At 48.1% G+C, this 25,355-nt stretch overlaps 1 protein-coding gene across 1 annotated transcript in view; it reads left to right on the forward strand.

The window, feature by feature from the left end:
- Positions 1–12,008, forward strand: part of LOC146862960 (proteasome activator complex subunit 2-like) — a 174,874-nt gene extending 162,866 nt beyond the window's left edge. Inside the window, exons 10-11 of the mRNA XM_085642332.1 lie at positions 7,939–8,025; positions 11,807–12,008. Of these exons, the coding sequence (XP_085498458.1) occupies positions 7,939–8,025; positions 11,807–11,887 (168 nt within the window). The 3' untranslated portion in view covers positions 11,888–12,008. The remainder of the gene's footprint in view (positions 1–7,938; positions 8,026–11,806) is intronic.
- Positions 12,009–25,355: the final 13,347 nt, after the last annotated feature.

Genomic DNA, 25,355 nt, shown 5'->3' on the forward strand with positions numbered 1-25,355 from the left:
CCATCTGGTGTTGGGCCCGGATGTTTGCAGTTTGTTTTTGTTCTTTGGACAGTCTTTGGAAGTCACGAGTTTGGTGACTCCTCCATCGGTCTGTACTGCGCATGGGCTTCGGCTCCATCCTCAGATTGTTTTTTTCCGCCATCGGGCTCGGATGTGATACTTCGTGCTCCGGCTTCGAACTTTTACGGTTCCAGCCTCGACGGAAAATCCTCGTTCATAGAGTTTCTTCATCTACCTTCATCTCTCGTAGAGGCACTTTTCTCGATTCCACACATCGGCACCGGCCTTCGGGCCCTCCTCGACTCCGGTCCCGGCCGATGGAAAGGACTCCGTTCAAAAAGTGCCCAAAATGTGGGTCTAAATTTCCCCACACCGACCTCCATCAGGTGTGTAACCTTTGCCTCTCCCCAGAACACGAGGCCCCGCCTGTAAGTCTTTTCGATCAAAAAAGACCATCCGGGATCGAAGAGCTCGACGCACCATGGCGCACTCATCGACCGCGGCTCCACCGGACATCTTCGGAGATGACACCGGGGCTACGGGGCCACAACACACCGAGCAGGAGGAAGACATCGTCAGCGCTTCTGAGGCCGACGTCTCCGACCTGGAGGACATCACACCGGCGCAGAGGGTCGTGAGTACTCTACCCCCTCCCACCCCCGCGCCCAAATCCAAAGAGACTCAGGTTACACCTTCGCCTTCGGGCCTGGGGAAAACCAAACACGCAGCTTCTATCACCCCACCTTCGGGCTCGGTGTCGAAGCCTCACAAGTCTCACGGCAGCTCGGGCTCGAGCCAGCCTACTCCTGGTGCCGATAAACACCGTTGGGCACCGAAGAAAGTGACGCCCAGCTCGACTCCGAAGCCACCGGTGCCGAAGCCTGGACTCTCGGTGCCGACAAAACACAAACATAAATCCCTCGGCACCGACGCTCCGGCGCCGAAGCCTACCTAGACGCCGAAAAAACAGGAGGTTCCAAAAAAGCATGGCGCAGAGAAACCACCCAAATCCTCGGCTCTGAAAACATCGGCGCCAGCTGACGATTCGGCGCCAACGGACCTTTTTACACTCGATCCTTATCAAAAGACCTTATCAAAGGATCCAAAGACTGGGCTATTGATTTTGACTGTCAAGAAAAGACGTCTTGACACACCAGCTACTCCTCCACTGCCCAAGCGGAGGGACTTTGCCACATCTCCTCTCAGAGTGCCCTCCCCACCACCTCCTACACCTCCTCCTCCTCCTCCTCCTCCTCCACCTCTTCCACCTCCTCTCCCTCCCAGGTCTCCGCCACCCTTGCCTCATCATTCCCCGACCCCGTCCCCAGAACCGGATTACGGGGATCCAGATTATGATCCAGCGGACGCCCCAATGGACCCCACACCACCAGGGACCCCAGCCCCATGGGAGGATTACCAAAACCCTGACATACCAGATGTGCCTCAGGATGACCTCTACCCATCCAGGCCATCTCCCCCAGAGGACTCACTAGGGTTTCACCACTTAGTGCAGAGAGCAGCACACTACCATGGGGTAGAACTACATTGCGAACCAGTGGAAGACGACTTCTTACTGGATACATTTGATATTCAGGACAAGTCCACAGCCATCTTGCCCATGCTTAAGGGTGTTACCAAACATGCTGCAGAGGTGTTCCAAGACCCTGTCAGGGCCAGGGTCTTAAACCCTAGAATAGAAAAAAAGTACAAAGCAGCACCCACAGACCCTACATACATTAAGGGCCCTGCTCCCTTAGATTCCCTAGTTGTGTCCACGGCTAGAAAGCGGTCTAACTCCCAGTCCTCAGGTGAGGCTCCACCGCCAGATAAGGAATCAAAACTCTTAGATGCGTCTGGTAAACACACTGCCTCGCAAGCCGCGAACATCTGGCGGATTGCAAATACACAAGCGCTGCTTGCGCGTTACGACAGAGCACACTACGATGAGCTTGAGGCTCTTATGCAACACCTCCCGGAGAAACACAAACGTAAAGCTCACGACCTAATACAGGAGGGAAAGCTCATTACTAACACCTCCATTAAATGTGCCCTCGATGCAGCGGACACTGCTTCTAGAGCCATAAATACTAGTGTCCTGCTTCGCCGTCATGCCTGGCTCATGATCTCAGGGTTCAAGCCAGAAGTCCAGGCATCCATACTAAATCACCCCTTTGACCAACAACACCTCTTTGGGCCAAAGGTGGACGAAGCATTAGAAAAAATGAAAAAGGACACGGACACAGCAAAGTCTATGGCGGCATTACAATCCCAGACCCCTAAACGCTCCTTTCGGCGATCATCCTTTCGTAGTACAGGCAGAGGCTACTCCATCGATAGCGCCTCTACCTCCTACAAGTCCCCTCCTCAAAATACCTTCTCAAAGGGATACCAAAGGGGTGGATACAGGGGCAACAACAATAAGGGCAGGGGCAAAACCAACACCACCCGTTCTGCCACACCGCCTGCACAATGACTTCCCCTCGCTCCCCCCAGACCATCCCACTCCGGTCGGGGGCAGACTGCGACACTTTATCCACGCCTGGAAGTCCATAACATCGGACAAATGGGTGACCCAAATTATTCGGTCAGGGTACTGTCTCGAGCTAACATCTACCCCACCCAATATCCCACCAAGGCACCGTCCAATGTCACAGGAACATTCCACACTGCTCAAACAGGAGGTGATCTCCCTCCTTCAAAAACACGCTATAGAGCAGGTCCCCGTCAATCAGCAAAATTTAGGGGTCTACTCTCTGTATTTTCTAATACCGAAAAAAGACGGGACCCTGCGGCCCATTTTGGACCTCCGGCCTCTAAATGCATACATACATTCAGACCATTTCCACATGGTCACCCTACAACAAGTCCTCCCACTCCTCTGCCAGGGAGACTTTCTCACTACCTTGGATCTCAAAGACGCATACTTTCATATTCCAATACACCCTTCTCACGGGAAGTACCTCAGGTTTGTGGTGGACGGTCAGCAATTACCAATTCACGGTTCTCCCCTTCGGGGTCACCACCGCACCACGGGTGTTTACCAAATGCCTAGCTGTAGTAGCAGCACACCTCAGACGTCAACATATTCACGTCTTCCCTTTCTTAGACGACTGGCTGATAAAAGCCACGTCCTACGACCAATGTGTGCAACACACAAACAGCACCATCCAACTGCTCCACCAGCTAGGCTTCACGGTGAACTACCAAAAGTCCCACCTCGTACCATCTCACACAAAGCAATATCTCGGAGCCACTATAGACACCTCCAAAGGTATAGCCTATCCCAACTCAGCCAGGATCGCAAGCATACAAGCCTTGCGCCAAACGTTCATTGCTCAGCACTCTCTCCCAGCGAGAGTGTTCATGAAGCTAATAGGGATGATGGCATCTTGCATTTTCATAGTGCCCCATGAAAGACTCCACATGCGTCCACTTCAAGAGTGCCTAGCACGACAGTGGAACCAGGCCCAGGGACAGCTGACGGATCTGGTGTTGGTGGACGGCCGCACTCATCACTCTCTGCAGTGGTGGAGCACCACAAACCTTTCCAAAGGGCGGCCGTTCCTGGACCCGGTTCCTCAGGTGATTCTAACAGCGGACGCATCGCTCTTCGGCTGGGGAGCGCACCTCCTACACCTCACAATGCAAGGTCTATGGACGCCACAGCAAAAATCGCTCCACATCAACCATCTGGAGCTCTTGGCGATCTTTCTAGCCCTAAAATCCTTTCAAAAACAGATTTCAGCCAAAGCAGTCCTCGTTCGCACAGACAATATGACTGCAATGTATTATATCCAAAAACAAGGGGGGACACACTCTCCCCAGCTCTCCCGCTTAGCCCAGAGCATATGGAGATGGGCAATTCCACAAAACATCTTTCTCCTGGCACAGCACGTCCCAGGCATACAAAACACCATGGCAGATCTGCTCAGCAGACAAACACAGCAAATGCACGAATGGGAACTGCATCCACAAGTTCTTCGCCTATTCTTCCACAAGTGGGGGCATCCTCAGATAGACCTCTTCGCCACCCACGAAAACAAAAAATGCCCAAGCTTCGCCGCCAGATACCCACACCCATTGTCCAAAGGCAATGCGATATGGATGAACTGGTCAGGCAAATTTGCATACGCCTTTCCACCTCTCCCGCTAATTCCATTAGTGGTAAGGAAGCTACAACAGCACTCCCTCACACTCATTCTGGTAGCCCCAACATGGGCCAGGCAGCCGTGGTACACCACACTGCTACAGCTATCGGTAGTACCACATCAAAAACTGCACCTGTCCCCATGCCTCCTAACTCAGAACCATGGAGAAATCAGACACCCGGACCCAGCGCAGCTCAACCTTGCGATCTGGCTCCTGAAATCTTAGAATTTGGATACCTTAACCTTCCCCCTGACTGCATGAATATTATCAAGGAAGCCAGACGTCCTACCACTCGAGCATGCTATGCCGCAAAGTGGAAGAGATTTGTTGTTTACTGCCGTAACAATACAATCAACCCTTTAGATGCATCCATACAACACATTATATGCTATCTACTCCATCTTCAAATGTGTAACCTGGCGTATTCTTCCATACGCCTACACCTAGCAGCGATTGCTGCTTACCTGCAAAACAGACAGCATTTATCACTGTTCAGGGTGCCCGCTATTAAAGCATTTATGGAAGGCCTTAAACGCATAATTCCACCCAGGGCACCGCCTTCTCCTGTATGGAATCTAAATGTAGTTCTTACAAGGCTGATGGGTCCACCCTTCGAACCACTGCATAAATGCGAGCTACATTTCCTCACCTGGAAAACAGCTTTTCTAGTAGCTATCACTTCCCTTAGAGGGTTAGCGAAATACAAGCGTTCACTATACAGGAACCCTTCTTACAAATACATCACAGCAAAGTGATACTTCGTACCAATCCAAAATTTCTGCCCAAGGTCATTTCCCCCTTCCATCTCAATCAATCGGTGGAATTACCTGTTTTTTTCTCGCAACCTGAATCTGTTGCGGCAAGGGCTCTACATACACTTGATGTTAAGAGGGCTTTACTGTACTACATACAAAGAACGCAACCCTTCAGGAAGACTAAACAATTGTTTGTCTCCTTCTCTCCACCGCATAAAGGCAACCCCATCTCTAAATCAGGGATAGCTAGGTGGATTGTAAAGTGCATACAAATTTGCTATCAAAAGGCAAAAAGAACATTATCTGTTCCACCTAAAGCCCACTCTACAAGAAAGTTAGGGGCTTCTATGGCTTTTCTAGGGAACATACCCTTAGATGACATCTGCAAAGCAGCCACATGGTCAACACCGCACACCTTCACAAAACATTACTGGGTAGACGTGCACTCCAAGCAACAAGCTAGTGTGGGCCAGGCTGTACTAAAGACATTATTTGAAACCGCTGCAACGGATACCGGTGGTCGCCGCTAAGGTTGGGTACTGCTATATAATCTATGCAAAGTGTACAATCTGCAGCTCATATGCCTCGAACGCAATATGCTACTTACCAGTATGCTTCTGTTCTTGGCATGTAGAGCTGCAGAGTTGTACACGCCCACCCGCCTCCCCGGCTACCTGTATCTGTTCCAGTCTATCTTATTTAGATACAACACACATGGGTTTCTCACTGTTATTACTACGCTCCATCATTTCCCTGCTGGCGAAAAACAATCTGAGGATGGAGCCGAAGCCCATGCGCAGTACGGACCGAAGGAGGAGTCACCGAACTCGTGACTTCCAAAGACTGTCCAAAGAACAAAAACAAACTGCAAACATCCGGGCCCAACACCAGATGGCGATCTATGCAAAGTGTACAACTCTGCAGCTCTACATGCCAAGAACAGATGCATACTGGTAAGTAGCATATTCCTTTCTGTCTGTTCATCTGGACAAGGTTGTGCTCCGCACTCGTCCTTCCTTTTTGCCAAAGGTTGTTACTGCCTTCAATATCGGGCAAACTATCACCATGCCCACTTTCTTTCTGCCTCCGCACCCCTCCAGAGAGGAAGAGAGGCTCCACCGTCTGTACTCAAAACGTGCGCTTTCATTTTACCTGAATGGTACACAACAGTTCTGGGTGGATGACCAGCTCTTTGTTGGCTACGTAGGCACCAAGAAAGGCCGGGCTGTACACAAGAGGAGTATCTCCCGCTGTGTCGTCTTGTGTATAACAGCCTGTTATTCTCTGGCTAAAAGGAGCCTCCGGTGGGGCTGCGCGCCCATTCTACCAGGGCGACAGCAGCTACTACTGCAATGGACATGGTGTCCCCCTGCAAGACATCTGTCAGGCAGCCACGTGGGCCTCGCTGCACACTTTTACTACACATTATTGCCTTGACAGGCAAGTCTGGAGAGATGGCTTCTTTGGCCGTTCTGTTATCCGTAACTTTCTGGTGTGATCTTGGTTCGCAGACCCACCACCAGGGTTGGTATTGCTGAGGTATCTTTTCTAAGGTAAGGAATCTATCACTAACGTGTCTCTTTCAGATGCACAAGTTACTTACCTTCGGTAACGATATATCTGTAAGAGACATTAGTTAGTGAAAGATTCCTTACCGCCCTACCTATCCTCCCCGTTCTGCGAACTGATTTCTGGGGTTAAGGACATCCCTTTCAGGGCCCTAGTTTCAATGCACCAGTGGTCAGTATCTTGCATGGGTCTGCGTTCCTGGCGCGGAAAGTCATGTACAGAACTGACGTCAGCGCGCAAGCGGGCGTCTAAGTAGCTGCCGCGATGTCATCCCGGCGATCACGAGACCTACGACGGACTAATGTCTCTTACAGATAGATCGTTACCGAACGTAAGTAACTTGTGCATCAGATCCACCTATTGGTGATCACCTATGTGATCAATCATGATAGTTTAAAAAATTTATAAAAACAATTGTTACTAAAGTCAGCATCCAGTGGTTGTTTACTTGCGTGTTCTCCGAGCATTCAGTTACCACGTGTTCCATTTTCAATCCAAATGTTTACGTAACCTTTAAACACAATATCACTGCTTGGTAATTTAGTTGTTCCTAGTTTCAGTACCTCCCTTCACAGCTCAGTATATGGTTCAAATGTTGTTGTGACTCTGTCCCTGGGTAGCTGTATAAAGAGCTATCTATATTCAAATGGTATGCATGTTTTTAACTCCGACGTAATATGACCCGCTCACCGCTACCAATTGCATGCATGTTTGTGTACTCCTGTGTAGATTGGAGTGATGTTCATGGAACTGTCTATGCTTGCATGGTGACCTGAGTAGCTTGTATTTAGAATTGAGTGAATATTTTTATAATGTTTCGTGGATACCCCCATCAGAATCACTGAAGTTTCTATTTCCTCAGTATGTGTGTCTCCATAACTGCCTGAGTTTGGTGTGCATGCCAAAACTCCGGGGTGCCAAGCCCATCATGGAGTGTTTAATCTATTGCACTGTTCTGTTGACAGTTACTTGCAATGGAAATATGTAAGATAGACTACTATTTTATGACACCTGTATGTTATGAGTGAAGTCAAAGCCCCCTAACTGTTAACCCAGCGTTTTTGTGCTGTGTGCGTGTATGTACCTCATTTATAATAGTAGAATAAGGCTCAGAGTGTCAGCATGAGCCAGAACTGAACCACATTGTGAAGTTTAACTGAATTATAATGACGAGTGCACATTATTGGTACATAAATCTCAATGCCCCATTCTGACACTTATCTTACTCTGAACCATCATTCTTACTCCTGATTACCCAAGTCTTTGGTTGCTCCACGTCGCACACTTGTTGATCTTCAAATTCCACACCTCATTTCTATGCCTTTTTACTTCTTTCTTTTCCCAAGTGATGGCTTTCCTCCTCTTAACACAACAAACTCCCTCTTACTCCAGTCCCAAAGTTTCTCTTGTTTCATTCTGATCTCAAGTGTTGTTGTCACCAGTTTGTTATTCTCACTCACCACAGATGGATTACCGCACACTTGTGCATGAAAAGGATGAGGCAGTGTATGCAGAGATACGCAGCATTTTGATGGACGTGCGTGGCTTCTATGTGAGTATTAGGCAGGGGACAGGAAAAGTGGTTAGGCCCTTATTTTGTTTTGCACATTTGCTTTCCTATGGAGTATTGCAGTAATAGTAAAAATGTACTCTATTGGAATTGCCAGGCATTTTAGCATTATCACAAGTTGAGTGTTGTGGTATTACCAGATTGCATAGCATCCCATAAAAACTATGTTGCCAGTAGCAAAAAGCTGGTGGTAACCACACACATAAAGAAGCAGAAAACTTGTATTAATGTTAACTAGACCAAATTAGTCCCGGTGTTCTAGACACGTGAAATCCATTGGTAATACTGCAACCCCGACTGTTACCACAAAAGAACAAACCAACTTTACCACCTCAGGATATTTCCTTTTCAGTTTATCATGTTTCCCCCAAGTGGTGATCGTAATAATTTAACCCCACTCATCATTTTTGCTTATATCATCAAAAGTTCTGCTTCCATACTGCTGATGTAATATTAAGGGGTCTGTTGTCCAACACTTTCCCATGTGATATTATGTGATCTCTATGTTGCTTGGTTTGCGCAATGCATAGTGTAGACTCAATTTTCTTGAATGTAAGGTTCACAGCCTTATTGTGTATGTGCTTTCATTTGGTCATTCTGTTTCAAAAACCGAATTACTCTTGTGTGCCACATCACTCTTGTGCCTGTTAGCTTTGTGCACACAATGACACAAAATCTTACTGCCAAGGCCTAAAATTCACCTTAACACATAACAAAACTTCCATACCCTTCCTGGACCTCACTATTCAACATACCAACAGTGAATTAATCACCAGTCTGTACAGGAAACCTACCGAGAGGAACACTTTACTGAAATACAGTAGCAACCATCCACGTGCTTTAAGAGACTCTCTTCCTTATTCACAATTCCTCCGCGTCAGGAGGAACTGTTTTAAGAAAGAAGACTATTTCCAAGAGGCAGCAGTCCTTTCATCTAAACTACAAGCCCGAGGGTATCCCAAAAGATTGGTACGGAATGCACGCAAAAGAGCTTGGTATTGCCCAAGAGAAATTCTTCTGTCTCCCAAACCCAAGACTGACCAGAACCGCATTGTATGCGTTACCACCTTTTCACCTGTCTCTTAACGCCATACGTAAATCCATTCTTAAACATTGGACGATACTGAATGCTGGCACTATTAACATAGAGCGTCCCCTGTTCGCTTTTCGCAAAAGTAAAAACATCAAAGATCACTTAGTCAGGGCAGCCCTCCCCGCAATCAAACCACCTGCCACTCTACCTGAACTATGGGGTCTGAATCCCTTACTAGGGCATGCCGAATGTGGTAATTGTAGTGTTTGTGAGTTCTCAATTGAAGGTCAAGTTTTCACTTTCAACAATGTCACGATCACACCCAAAAATTTCACCAATTGTAATTCATGCAATGTTATTTATGTCATACAATGTCCTTGCGCAAAAATATATATAGGACAAACAACTCAGAAGGCTCGCATCAGGATTTGTCAACACCGCAGCCGCATTCGCTGCAAGACACCCAACGCACCACTGGTTGAACATTTTTCAGAGAAAGGACACCGTGAAAACGATATTAAATGGACAATAATCTCAATGATCAAACCACCTCCAAGAGGCGCTGACATCGGCAGTATGTTGAACAAAGAAGAACTAAAATGGATTTTGCGCACCCAAAGAATTAAAAACGGCCTGAATAGGACCGAGGACTGGTCTACTCTACTTTGAATTCTAACATATGCCTTCCACTACTTTTACTCGTGTCTCCCATATTGAATTGAAATTTTTATTATATGTAAGCCTTTTCCCTCCTCTGTATTGGTTGAATTTTATGGGTGCCTTCTCTGCTTATTCTCGTGCCATACTAATGGTTTCAAATGGGCAAATTATAAGAAGATTATTCTAGCATGTTGCACCCTCTGTCAGCATGCTTCACTCACAATCATCCAAGCATCCTTTCTGTTCTCTCATGTAAGATGGCCGCCCTAGTCACCTCGTTAGTTTTTATCCTATCACGCGCGCTATTTAACCGACTCCCAGCATTCCCTCCCACTCCGAATTCCCATTGAGCCAGCGCACACCCCGCATGCCATTGGATTCTCGTTGGCTTGCTATCTCTATCTAGGGAAGACCGTGGTCCACCTTGCTCGCCGTCCACATTTATCTTCTCTCTCCCCCGCTTAGGCTTACAATTCAATTCCCTTCTCCTTTCCCCAGACCTTTCCTTATATACACGCTGTCACGCACCCAACCGGGGCGTTGGAACTCAAGCCTTGCACTGATTCTCCTCAAGTCAGCAATCCAATCGAGCCAGCGCGGTCCTTGCACGTCATCGGATTCGCGGAAATTGCTAAATCAGTCGAGGTAAGACCCCGGTCCATTATACACCCTCTTGTTATACTCTCCTTCCCCCTCACCACTATATTCCCTTCTTTTCCCCAGACCGGAACAAGCCCAATTCATTGAATGCCCGCTGTTAAGCACCCACCCGGGGCGTGGAAACCCCTTACTGCCTTGAACCGCTCCTAACTGGTAAGCGTGGTTTTATCATCGTTGCAACCTAGCACGATCCCTTCGCATCTTCCCGGTTAATCAATTTTAGTTCCATCTTCCAGAATTGACAGGTTTTCCTTGTATCCTTGGCCATCTCTGCACCGGAGAACGCGGACACCTTATCACTTAAGGTACATGTTCTAACCATCGGCAACTCACCGCGCTCACGCGCCACTTGTACAATTAAAATCAACTGCTTTCACGCGGCTTACCGCTGTTCCCTCACTTAATCTTTGCCATCACTGGCAACTCACCTCTTAACTGCCACCAGACTACCATTCTCACCGCGCTACTTTCACGTCGTGATTCACGTCTCGGTTAGTTCTTTTTAAAAAAAAAAAACAAAAAACAAATTCTAATTTTTCGAATTCACACTGCAATTCATCCTGGGCTATACGGAACTGCTCTAATTCACGAAGAAATCACATAAATTATATCTGGTTCTTGGTTCCAACTGGCTCCATTGAAGTGTATTCAAATTGTTTAACCTGCCATATAGGCTCCTGGGAAGCTCCTTTTAATTTGTAATGTTTTTGTCTTTTTTCCCCTTTTTCCCCAATTATTGATTGTCCTCACTATTAGTGTTTCTGAATTGCTCAGGCTTACATTTCCCATGTCCTGATGATGATCCCAATATTCTGCCATAGGGATCGAAACGTCGTCGACACTATAAAACACCGTACACACTAAATAATCCAATTACAATGTGTCACGGTTGTAGCCAATCATTACGCTTGTAAAAAAAATGTTGTATCCTGGTACAAGCATCTGTTTCTTTCGCCTGTTTGCCTCATTTTATGTTTTTAGGGTTAAAAACATGTCTTTGTAAAGTGTATATTGTCAACTCTTTTGTTTTATGTGGAATCGGATACAGGACTCTGTCCCACTACTAACCATTTTTGTTTCTTTATATTGTCAAATTCTCATTAAAAATTGTACTATCCGGCTGGATAGATCACATATAGAATTGATTTCTTTCTATATTTATTCTTCGCTTGCTTAATCATTTTTACAAGGACCATTGTTCTTTTTAAAAACAAAATCTTACTGCCTCATTCGTACTAGTCTTAAAGACTTTCCTCTAGCCTTTAGGATAATCTGATATGATATTGAAATGAGGCTCAACTGTTGCTTCTGGCTTCTGTTTTACGCCTTGGTCTATTGTTATGGAGGATGACGAAATACATGCATAAATAATGCCTATTTAAATCCAAGTTTTGTTTTTTCTATTTGCAGGCTGAGCTTTATGACATCATCATTAAGAACGTAGAAAAGATCACAAACCCCAAAGGGGAGGACAAGCCTCCAATGTACTGAAAGCTGAGAGCACAACTCTATCTGTTTCTCAGAAGCCTTCATGCTGCAAGACTCAACTGCTATAGAAGTGGCAACCCACTTTAATTATGAATTGTCACAAAATAAAAAAAAATTGAACAGGTGCTCTGCATGTTTCTTTCGTCACGGCCTCATAATATGATAAATACAGTACTATCTGGAAGGTGACTATTGATGTTGGATTAAATGCTCCTTGGAGATGTATAAACTCCACTTCTTTCTAAAAAAGAGAAGAGAAAGAGTAAGTCCAATCTTCTGTGGGTGATTTTCTAAATACTAGGTTAGTTACACTAATGGTTCCCTCAGGGTACTTTTTTTATTGATAAACTTGTATTTTAACAAAAGGCTAACATCAATAATTCATAGAATGATCAATAACGGCAGCTTTATTAATTAGATGCAAATAGGTGAAACATAGAATATAGACCAAAAAGAAATTAATTTTATCAGAACATGCTGGAAGCAAATGATAGAATTAATTTGATTTCAACACAATACATTGCTTCCTTTCTTTGATTTGTTGGGAAGCAATCTCTTTAGTATGTGACCATGGACAGGCCAAACCTTATCAGGAAGAGCAACAGTTGTTGTGCCAAATATTATAAAATTCTGTGGTCCAGTGATAAAGAAATGTTTGAGGCATGTGTGGATGTTGATAAACCTGCTATGGATAATCTCACCAGTGTTGGGCTCGGATGTTTTTAAATGTTTTAAAACTGTGAAATTGTTACCTGCCTGAATTACGAAGCTGGTCGTTTCCTGTAGGCACTCTGCTCAAAATTCAAACTTGAACTGCACTTCCGCTTAAGGAACGCGGTCTAGTGCTGGGAGGGAGTTGTCAGCTGCTGCACAGCAGAGCTGATTGGTTGGTGGGCGGAAGGGGACTGCCTCATTAGGGCGCTGGAGCCGACTCACAGCGGACAGAGAGAGACGCGTCGAGACTCTCAGACGGTCCTCCGCGTGTGTGTATATTTGACACTGCATTGCTATCGGTACCTGTTTTTAAATGTTTTAAAACTGTGAAATTGTTACCTGCCTGAATTACGAAGCTAGTCGTTTCCTGTAGGCACTCTGCTCAAAATTCAAACTTGAACTGCACTTCCGCTTAAGGAACGCGGTCTAGTGCTGGGAGGGAGTTGTCAGCTGCTGCACAGCAGAGCTGATTGGTTGGTGGGCGGAAGGGGACTGCCTCATTAAGGCGCTGGAGCCGACGCGCAGCGGACGCGCGCAGCGGGCACGCCGAAGGCGCGCCTAAGGCAAACCCGTCTGCGCCCGGCCGGGACCAGGGGCCACAAGTCCTGGCCCAAATACTCCGCTACCGAACTGCTGTCTTTTGCTACAGGCAATTATACTCTAAAGCACCCCATCTTTTCAACATTGAAAGCTGAAAACTTCCTAAGTAACCCTGGGATAGCCTCTGATCCTTTAGTTGGGCCCTTAGTTCACCTTTCTCCCAGACTAGGGAACCCACTGGGTTTGACAGTGGCAGTCCTGAATACAAGATCTCTACAAAAACATTATCTAGAGATTTTTACTCTCCTACAGGAAGGGGTCATTGATATACTCTCCCTGACAGAAACCTGGATGGGGGACGCATCAGCCCCCGATATCAATAGGTAATAGCTCTTTATTGTTTGATTTTAAAAACCATTTACAACTGAACATGCTAAAAATGGAATAATCTAGTTTAACTATAATAAAAGTTTTAAAACAATTAATCAATAAAATAAAATTCAGTGATCGTAAAAATCTGGTAATATTCTGATGCAATACGTCACCCTAGATTTCATGTAGTTTTAGATAAAACATCTTTTAGTTCAGAATCTCAACTCTAACTGAAATGGAAGTTTGGCTTCAAGAAGTCTTGACGCTTTATGAACGAATTTCGCAAGCCCAATATTTAACTTGGTGTTAACAGGGTTAAGGGCAGCCAATATTGCTTGACGGCAGGAGCGTACACCCAATATAATACATTGGCCTCTCAATAACTGCCGTCTGGCTTGAAGTAGTATTGTTACCAAAAAACTACCTGAACAGGTCAAGTAGACAGGAACCTAACCAGGAAGAACAAATGGTGTCGGAAACAATTTGATCCTAGAGGACACCGATTTAGAAAGAAAGGGAAGGATTATTTCTATAGTCCCCTCACTCACCAGGGTTTCCCCACGGTGACATGCTTCATCATAGGGGTCCTCCCAGTCCTCTACGGACTGAGGCGTGCTACGACTTGAGGTGTTACGTAGGAGCACTAGAAAATTGTGGACTATGTGTAGTGAAAGTGAAGTAGTGGTGGAGTGGGATAATTAAAATAATCAGCTAGTGGGCTAAAAATAAACTTTATTATTGCTCTAAGCTGAAAAAATTAAAACGGGGTAATATGACAAGGAAACCTAACTGTAATGGAAAGGTGTGCCTAGCATATGTTCTGGTCAACTAGTTTCGAGCTTCCCCAGCTCTTCGTCAGGACTACACTGGGACCAGCCCAGTGTCGAGAAACTTGCCACTCCTAGTTAACCTGAATTAGGTGCAATAAGTGTGATGCCACAGTAGTAAGGCATGCGTTTTAAAATACATACGTAATGTACGTCAGCACAATGGTCTGTAAGGTACAAAACAAAAGTTAATTAGGGAGAAAAATATATGTTCGAGGCATATGAGCTGCAGATTGTACACTTAGCATAGGTCGCCATCTGGTGTTGGGCCCGGATGTTTGCAGTTTGTTTTTCTTCTTGGACCGTGCTTGGAAGTCACGAGTTTGGTGACTCCTCCTTCGGTCCGTACTGCGCATGGGCTTCGGCTCCATCCTCAGATTGTTTTTTTCCGCCATCGGGCTCGGATGTGATACTTCGTGCTCCGGCTTCGAACTTCTACGGTTCCAGCCTCGACGGAAAATCCTCGATTCTTCGAGTTCCTTCATCATCTTCATCTCTCGAAACGGCACTTTTTCCATCCCGTACATCGACACCGGCCTTCGGGCCCTCCGCGACTCCGGTCCCGGCCGATGGAAAGGACTCCGTTTAAAAAGTGCCCAGAATGTGGGTCTAAATTTCCCCACACCGACCTCCATCAGGTGTGTAACCTTTGCCTCTCTCCGGAACACGAGGCTCGAGACTGCCCCGCCTGCAAGTCTTTTCGATCGAAGAAAACGATCCGAGATCGAAGGGCTCGACGCACCATGGCGCACTCATCCTCGACAGTTCCACCGGACATCTTCGGAGACGACGCCGAAGCTTCGGGGCAGACACACACCGAACTGGGAGAAGACATCGTCAGCGCTTCCGAGGCCGACGACTCCGACCTGGAGGACGTAACACCAGGACAGCGGGCCGTGAGTACAATGCCCCCTCCCAGCCCCGCACCGAAAACCAAAGAGACTCCGGTTACTCCCTCGCCTGCCGGCCTGGGCAAAACCAAAACCAAAGCCTCGATCACCCCACCTTCGGGCCCGGTGTCGAAGCACTCAAAGTCTCACGGCAGCTCGGGATCGAGCCAGCCGACGCCCGGTGCCGATAAACACCACTCGGCACCGAAGCCTGCAAAATCCAGCTCGACTCCGAAACCACCGGTGCCGAAGCCTGGACACTCGGCGCCGACCAAACACAAACAGAAATCGGTCGGCACCGACGCTCCGGCGCCGAAACAGCATTCGACGCCGAAACACACGGAGACCTCCAAAAAGCAGGGCGTACACAGAACATCGAAACCTCCGGTTCCGAAATCGCCGGTGCCGACAGACGACTCGGCGCCATTGGCTCTGTTTACACCAGACCCTTTACAAAAGACTTTGTCCAGAGATCCAAAGACTGGCCTTTTGACTGTGATTACTAAGAAGCGTCGCCTTGAGGCTCCGGCTCCTCCTCCTCCACCCAAAAAGAGGGACTCAGCTACTTCTCCCCTTAGAGTACCCTCCCCACTGCCACCCCCCCTCCCACCACCACCCCCTCCACCTTTACCTCACTACGATCCGGCCCCATCCCCAGACCCGGATGACGGGGACCCGGACAATGACCCAGGGGACGCCCCAATGGATCCCACTCCACCAGGGACCCCAGATCCATGGGAGGATTATAATAACCCTGATGTACCCAATGTACCTCAAGACGACCTATACCCATCAAGGCCGTCTCCTCCAGAGGACTCTTTAGGGTTTCACCATTTAGTACAGAGAGCAGCACACTACCATGGGGTGGACATGCACACGGAACCAGTGGAAGAAGACTTCCTACTGGATACATTTGACTTACAAGATCGTTCCACTGCTATTTTACCCATGCTTAAGGGTGTCACCAAGCACGCTACAGAGGTATTCAAAGACCCTGTCAGAGCCAGAGTACTAAACCCTAGAATAGAGAAGAAGTACAAGGCGGCACCCACAGACCCTGCATACATCAAGGGCCCTGCTCCTCTAGATTCCCTAGTTGTCTCCACAGCTAGAAAGCGGGCTAACTCCCAATCCTCAGGAGATGCCCCACCACCAGACAAGGAATCTAAACTTCTGGACGCGTCTGGTAAACGCACCGCCTACCAGGCTGCAAACATGTGGCGCATTGCAAATACACAAGCACTGCTTGCGCGATATGATAGAGCACACTATGATGAATTAGAGGCTCTTATGCAGCACCTTCCAGAGAAATACAAACGCCAAGCTCATGACTTGATACAGGAGGGCAAACTAATCACAAACACCTCCATTAAGTGTGCCCTCGATGCAGCAGACACTGCTTCTAGAGCCATAAACACCAGTGTCCTGCTTCGCCGCCATGCCTGGCTCAGGATATCAGGGTTCAAGCCTGAGGTCCAGACATCAATACTTAATCACACCTTTGACCAGCAAACACTCTTTGGCCCAAAGGTAGACGAAGCGCTCGAAAAAATGAAGAAAGATACAGACACAGCGAAGTCTATGGGAGCGCTCCAGACCCAAGCCTCTAAGCGTTCCTTTCGACGCTCGTCCTTTCGTGGCACAGGTAGAGGCTCCTCCACTGATAATGCCTCTACCTCCTACAAATCCCCTCCTCAAAATACCTTTTCAAAGGGCAACCAAAGAGGTGGCTACAGAGGCAACAACAATAAGGGCAGGGGCAAAACCAACAATACCCGTTCTGCCACCCCACCCGCACAATGACTCCCCTTCCCTCCCCCCAGACCATTCCACTCCGGTCGGGGGCAGACTACAAGATTTTATCCACGTATGGGAGTCCATAACATCGGACAAATGGGTGACCCAAATCATTCGGTCAGGGTACTGCCTCGAGCTAACATCTACCCCACCCAATATCCCACCAAGGCACCGTCCAATGTCCCAAGAGCATTCCACACTGCTCAAACAAGAGGTACTCTCGCTCCTCCAGAAACACGCCATAGAGCAGGTACCCGACAATCAACGAAATCTAGGGGTCTACTCCCTATATTTCTTAATCCCAAAGAAAGACGAGACCCTCAGACCCATTCTGGATCTCCGGCCTCTAAATGCCTACATACATTCAGACCACTTTCACATGGTCACCTTACAACAAGTCCTCCCACTCCTCTGCCAGGGAGACTTTCTCACAACACTGGATCTGAAAGACGCGTACTTTCACATTCCAATACACCCCTCTCACAGAAAATACCTCAGGTTCGTGGTGGACGGGCAACATTACCAATTCAAGGTTCTCCCCTTCGGGGTCACCACTGCACCACGGGTGTTTACCAAATGCCTAGCAGTAGTAGCAGCACACCTCAGACGTCAACATGTTCACGTCTTCCCTTACTTAGACGACTGGCTCATAAAAGCCGCGTCCTACCACCAATGCGTGCAACATACAAACAGCACCATCCAACTGCTTCATCAGCTAGGCTTCACGGTGAACTACCAAAAGTCCCACCTCATACCATCTCACACAAAGCAATATCTCGGGGCCACCATAGACACCTCAAAAGGTATTGCCTATCCAAACCCAGCCAGAATCACAGGCATTCTAGCCTTGCGCAAAATATTCCTTCCTCAACACTCTCTACCAGCAAGAGTGTTTATGAAGCTCATAGGGATGATGGCGTCTTGCATCTTCATAGTGCCCCATGCAAGACTCCACATGCGTCCACTTCAGGAGTGCCTAGCACAACAGTGGAACCAGGCCCAGGGTCAGCTAACGGATCTGGTGTTGGTGGACGGCCGCACACATCACTCTCTGCAGTGGTGGAACACCACAAACCTTTCCAAGGGACGGCCGTTCCTGGACCCGGTTCCCCAAGTGACTCTAACAGCGGACGCATCGCTCTCCGGCTGGGGAGCGCACCTCTTACACCTCACAATGCAAGGTCTATGGACGCCACAGCAAAAAACGCTCCACATCAACCATCTGGAGCTTTTGGCGATCTTTCTAGCCCTAAAATCTTTCCAAAAGCAGATTTCAGGCAAAGCAGTCCTCATTCGCACAGACAACATGACTGCGATGTATTATATACAGAAACAGGGGGGGACACACTCTCCCCAGCTCTCCCGCTTAGCCCAGAGCATATGGAGATGGGCAATTCCCCAAAACATTTTTCTCCTGGCACAACATGTTCCAGGCGTACAAAACACCATAGCAGATCTGCTCAGCAGACAGACTCAACAACTACACGAATGGGAACTGCATCCACAAGTTCTTCACCCATTCTTCCAACAGTGGGGGCATCCTCAAATAGACCTCTTCGCCACCCACGAAAACAAAAAATGCCCAAGCTTCGCCGCCAGATACCCACACCCATTGTCCAAGGGCAATGCGATATGGATGAACTGGTCAGGCAGATTTGCATACGCCTTTCCACCTCTCCCACTAATTCCATTAGTGGTCAGGAAACTACAACAGCACTCCCTCACACTCATTCTGGTAGCTCCGACGTGGGCCAGACAGCCGTGGTACACCACGCTACTACAACTATCAGTGGTACCACATCAAAAACTGCACCTTTCCCCATGCCTCCTAACCCAGAACCATGGAGAAATCAGGCACCCGGACCCAGCTCAGCTCAACCTGGCGATCTGGCTCCTGAAATCTTAGAATTCGGGTACCTTAACCTTCCCCCTGATTGCATGAACATCATCATGGAAGCCAGACGTCCTACCACTAGAGCATGCTATGCCGCAAAGTGGAAAAGATTTGTAATGTACTGCCGTAACAATACAATCAACCCTCTAGATGCATCCATACAACACATCATATGCTATCTGCTCCATCTTCACAGGTGTAACCTAGCGTATTCATCCATACGCCTACACCTAGCAGCGATCGCTGCCTATCTTCAAAACAGACAGCATTTGTCACTCTTCAGAGTGCCCGCTATTAAAGCCTTCATGGAAGGCCTTAAACGAGTTATTCCTCCCAGGGCACCACCCTCCCCCGTATGGAATCTAAATTTGGTCCTTACACGACTAATGGGTCCGCCCTTCGAACCAATGCACAAATGTGAGCTACAATTTCTCACCTGGAAAACAGCTTTCCTTGTAGCTATCACTTCCCTTAGAAGGGTTGGTGAAATACAAGCGTTCACTATACAGGAACCTTACATACAAATGCATCACAGCAAGGTCATACTTCGAACTAATCCGAAGTTCCTGCCCAAAGTCATTACCCCCTTCCACCTCAATCAATCAGTGGAATTACCTGTCTTCTTTTCGCAACCCCAATCTGTTGCGGAAAGGGCCTTACACACACTAGATGTGAAAAGAGCGTTGCTATATTACATGCAAAGAACGCAACCCTTCAGGAAGACCAAACAGTTGTTCGTTTCCTTTTCTCCACCACATAAAGGCAACCCCATCTCAAAATCAGGGATAGCTAGGTGGATTGTAAAATGCATACAAATTTGCTATCAGAAGGCAAAGAGAACATTATCTGTTCCCCCTAAAGCCCACTCTACAAGAAAGTTAGGGGCTTCTATGGCTTTTCTAGGGAATATACCCTTAGATGACATATGCAAGGCAGCCACATGGTCTACACCGCACACATTCACAAAACACTACTGTGTAGATGTGCATTCCCAGCAGCAAGCTAGGGTGGGCCAGGCTGTACTAAAAACACTCTTTCAAACAGCTGCAACGGATACCGGTGGTCGCCGCTAAGGTTGGGTACTGCTATATAATCTATGCTAAGTGTACAATCTGCAGCTCATATGCCTCGAACGGAATATGCTACTTACCAGTATGCATCTGTTCTTGGCATGTAGAGCTGCAGAGTTGTACACGCCCACCCGCCTCCCCGGCTACCTGTATCCGTTCCAGTCCATCTTATTTAGATACAACACACATGGGTTTCTCACTGTTATTACTACGCTCCATCATTTCCCTGTTGGCGAAAAACAATCTGAGGATGGAGCCGAAGCCCATGCGCAGTACGGACCGAAGGAGGAGTCACCAAACTCGTGACTTCCAAGCACGGTCCAAGAAGAAAAACAAACTGCAAACATCCGGGCCCAACACCAGATGGCGACCTATGCTAAGTGTACAACTCTGCAGCTCTACATGCCAAGAACAGATGCATACTGGTAAGTAGCATATTCCATATAATAATACGTATTACTGTCACTAAAAATTGTGAGCACACTACACCCAAGTGTATGTGACCATATTCTGTGTTTGAAAATACCACTTTTAGAAAGTAGGTATTTTCTTGTCTAACCATTCAAACCTGCCTCTGCTAGGTTGTGTATTCCTTGTCTGGAGTTTGAGTGATAGGGCTGGGGGATTCCAGGAGACAGGGTGAGTCTGCCCAGTGGTGAATAGAGAGATCTGCATCCAGATGGGAGGGAGGAGTTGCACCTGGGACCTGAATAGGACAGTGCCTGCCCCCCACAGTGCTGGCTCCACCCCCTGTGGTGCGTCTGATGTCTCTGCCCTGCACTGTGAAAGGAGAGAAGGAATCATGTCAACAAAGTGCTCCAGGGATGTGCTTTCCCTCCACAATGCTGGCTCCACCTCCTGTGGGGCGTCTGATGTTTCTGCCCTGCACTGTGAAAGGAAAGAAGGAGTCATGTAAACAGAGTGCTCCAGAACTGGTTTGGACTGGGCAATGGCCGATCTGCCCTCAGAGGACAAAGGATTTTGGGGTATAAATATTGGGACCCTGATGCCAAGAAATTAGATCACTTTGGGAAAAAAGAAGAAACTCTGCTGAGGAGAGGAACCAAGAAGAAACTGAGGAGAGACTATCCCTGAAACTGGGGGATTGGCCTACAGGGGTTGCCTACTGCCAAAGAGAGGAGAAAGGAACTTTGTGTGTACTTTTGCTCAACCTGTGAAGGATCTCCAAGGGCTTGGAAAAGAGCTTGCCTCCTGCTGAAGTCTCAGGAACAACAGACTTCACCCCCCAGCTCCCCAGAGTTCTTTGGAAGTGCCTGCTGCTGCTGTTGGGCCTTCTGAGGGACTGCGTGTCGCAGGGAGCTGGAAGCGTGACTCAAGAAGGAGAAGCATGCCGCAGTCGAAGCTGTTGTCGTCGCATCACGTAAAGTGTGTCGCCGCTGCAGCTGTCGCATCGACGGGAAGCGTCTCGCATCATCCAGGAAGTGTCTCGCAACGCCGAAGAAGCATGTCGCCATCGCAGCCATCGTAGCTGACGCATTGCACCGCATCAAGAGAAGAGTCTCGCATCGAGGAAGAAGCGTGTCGCCATCGCAGCCATTGTAGTTGTCGCATTGCACCACATCAAGAAAAGCGCCTTGCATCCACGGAGAAGCGTGCCGCCGTCAGAGCTGTTGTCGTCGCATCGCGTAAAGGGGTGTCGCCGCTGCAGCATCACATCGAGCGGAAGCGTCTCGCAACGTCGGAGAAGAGTGTTGCTGCCAAGGCCGCTCTCGTCGCATCGCGTAAAAGTGTGTCGCTGCTGCAGCTGACACATCGAATCGAGTCTTCTCGCAACATCATCTTTGCACCATAATCTTTACGCATCAACATCGTTGCAACACTTTTGTTGCCCTGCGTGTCGCATCTGAAACGTACATTGACTTAAAGTGTCACATTTAAGAACTAAAGAGAACTAAGCTAAATTCTACCATCTAAAGTAACAGTATTGTGTATTTTTGTCGTTTAATGGTCTTGTGGTAAATCTATATAAAGAATACTTATTTTCGATATAAAACCTGTGTGGTGTCCATCTGTAGTGTTGTCACTTCATTACTGTATGTGTTCACAAATGCTTTACACACTGCCTCTGAGATAAGCCTGTCTGCTAGTGCCAAGCTACCAAGGGGGTGAGCAGGGGTTATTTTAGGAGTGTACCCCTTTACCCTGACTAGAGGCGAGGGTCCCTATTTGTCACAAGTGCATACCTGTGCCAACTAGAGACCCCCAAGTCTAACAACTACCACTTGCGCTAGAGGTTTAGCATATAGGAGCTGCACCCATTGAATATATTTCGGGCCAAACCCCATCTTCTCCAGAACTGCCCAAAGATACGGCCATTCAATGGTGTCAAAGGCCATGGTGGCATCCAGGGAGACTATTACAGCTGGTTCTAAGATGGAGGCCGCTCTGCCTAATACTCCATGCACCCTACGCAAGTTAAGCGCTTTGTTACGATGTGGAATGAAACCAGATTGATCTGGATGGACTAGAGTCTCGATCACTGTGATCAGACGGTTGGCCAAAAGCTTGGCCAGAATCTTGGGCTCTGCATTCAGGAGGGAAATCGGTCTGTACGACCCCCAGTCAGTTTTAGGTTTCCCCTTCTTATGGACAGTGATTATGGTGGCAGTCCTTTGGTCTATCAGTAGGAGCCCCTTTTCCCTTAAGTCCTCATACATGGCCTTGAGATATGGGGCCAGTCTGTCCGGTTTAAGTTTGCATAGTTCGACCAAAAGTCCATTAGGGCTGGAGGCCTTCCCCAAATTGATGGACCTGATTGCTTTCGCTATTTCCTCATTGGATATGTTGCTATCCAGAAAGTCACGGTCGTCTGCCAAAAGCTTGGGCAGTGTTATGTCTGCTAGCATCTGACGGGAGTCCTCTATGGAATAGGGAGCAACTGATGAGTAGACAGCACCAAAATGGGCCGCAAACCTGTCAACAATGTCTTGGGGATCTGTGAGGGGGCTGCCTCCTCCCCCCCGAAGTTCTGGCACTAGCCGGCTCTTGTTTATCCAACCAGGCTAGTAGTTTCCTGGCTTTGTCTCCCACCTCATATAACCATCCCTGTGCACCTCTCCCCAAGGCCCTGTCCAGTCGCCAACGCTCTATATTCCTGCTGTCGGAGCTTGAGATAGTGGAGTTTGTCGGGTGTAACTTCTGATTCCAGGTCAGTTTCTAATTGGCTAATCTCCGCTTCAATGGCCACTATCTCTCTATGGTAATCTTTTTTATTCCCCGTTATTAGGGATAGGGCATGACCCCGAATTACTGTCTTGAAGGCTTCCCATAGCGTCTGTGGGGAGTCTACTGTGCCCTCATTGTCACTAAAATAATTATCTATTGCTGCGAGAAGTTCCTTGCGAATTTTAGGATCTCGCAAATACCATCGGTTGATTGCAGCCACCCGTCCCACCTGTTTGTAATTAAGAACCACATGAAGCCAGATTGGCGATTGGTCAGAAATACCCCTGGCCAGGTATTTAATCTCATGGATGTGAGCAATCTGAGATGCAGGGATCAAAAAATAATCTATGCGTGAGAGGCTCCCGTGTGCCCCGGAATGGAAGGTATGCTGCACTGTGTTTAGGTGATAGGTCCGCCAGCTATCTACCATTCAGGAAGCCAACATGATGTGGAGCTCACTCCTCGGGGGGGATGGCGATCTAGCTCGCCCGAGACTACTGAGTTGAAGTCCCCTCCCAATATTAACAGCCCCTCTGGAATAGCTAGCAATATAGTCCCTAAGTCTCTAAAGGTGGTGGCTTGTAAGCCAGGTGGCACATAAACCGACAAGTGTGATGGGGTGCCCCTCCCATGTGCCGGAGACCCCAATATATCATCCCCGGTCGTCTGTCCATGTTGCCTGTACCACAAGAGGAAAGGATTTCTTCATCATAATACCCACCCCTCGTGAGCTCGAGGTGAATCCCGCATGGGCCAATAGAAGTTGCTGATGCAGTGTGTACAACTAAAACCAAACACAACACCCCCACCCAACAACCCTCCACCCCTCTGCCCTGCACTCTGGGCCTAGAACTGCCCATCGAAAACTTGCAGAGTGCCTGTTGCCCACGTAAAGAACTAAGAGTAGAAGAAAAGGGGGAAATAAAGCGCTCCGCTTCCCTGTCCCCAACAAAGTCAAAAGTACATCCCCCTTTAAAGAAATGTGTCAAGTCTGAAAGTGTCCACCCCAGTAAAGGATCAGAAATAAGGAACTCCCCACCCAAGCCCACCCCGTCCCAGGCCCCATTCACTCAATCCGGAAATAACTGCTGACACGGTCCTCTCCTCAGGCTGGTCGATTGTCTTCACTCTACCTTCCGATGTGGTCGCTTGGACTCCTGATTCCATGGTGCTCGATCCAGTCTGCCACTGCTTTAGGATGTTCAAAAAACCATGCCCTCCCATCCGCCTCGACTCGAAGACGTGCTGGAAATAACATTGAATATTTCAGGCCTCTGTCTCTAAGTACTCGTTTCACCGAGAGGAACGACCTCCTCTGCCTTTGTACCCTCTGCGTGAAATCCTGGAAAAAGGTTATGTCTGCATTCTCAAAACGGAGGGGGGCCCCCGTCCTGGCATTCTGAAGGATGACATCCCTGTCTCGAAAGTTCAGATCTCTGGCCAACATCCGCCGTGGGGGAGCGCCCGGCTTGGGACGGCCGCCCGGGACCCTATTTGCCCGCTCGATGACAAAGAACTTGCTGAGGCCTTAAGGCTGTACATGTTTTAGGATATGGTCTTCAACAAAGAAGTCAGGGGACTGCCACTCCGATTTTTCTGGAACACCCAAAATGCAGAGATTGTTGCGCCGTAAACGGCCATCGTAGTCATCCAGTTTTAAGTCTGTGAGTTTGCGGAAGTCTTGTAATGCGCGGACTTCTCCTTGAAGCTGCGTGATATCCCCGACGAGACTTGTGGTAGTGATCTCCATCTGCTTGACCCTCTCGTTTAGCTTCGCCAGATCTGCCCTGATGAGGTTTACGTCAGTTGCCATGGAATCCATTTTATGTTCAAGCGAGGTTTTGACTCCGGTGATAGCGTCCATGACATCTTTTAGTGACAATTCCTGCTCCTCTGCACCAGAGCCACTTTGGGAGGCATCTCTGGCCAGTCGGTTCTGTTGCGTGTCTGTAGGAACAGTGTAGCGGTCTAATTTGTTGGTTTGCGCCCCCTTGAGCTTCGGGCCCCGGAGCCTTTACTGCGGTCCATTGCGCTGCTGATCAGTCACTCTGGCCCTTCCAGGTCACACAGGGCAGGTGTTGGCACGGTCTCTAATTGCACTATACCGGCTGGTAAGTCCGTGGTATTGCAGACTCCAATGGCTCAGGTGAAGGGGGAACCAACACAGTCTCTGTTACCCCC

Source organism: Triturus cristatus, chromosome 2_2, assembly GCF_964204655.1.
Source record: "Triturus cristatus chromosome 2_2, aTriCri1.1, whole genome shotgun sequence".
Lineage (NCBI taxonomy): Eukaryota > Metazoa > Chordata > Amphibia > Caudata > Salamandridae > Triturus > Triturus cristatus.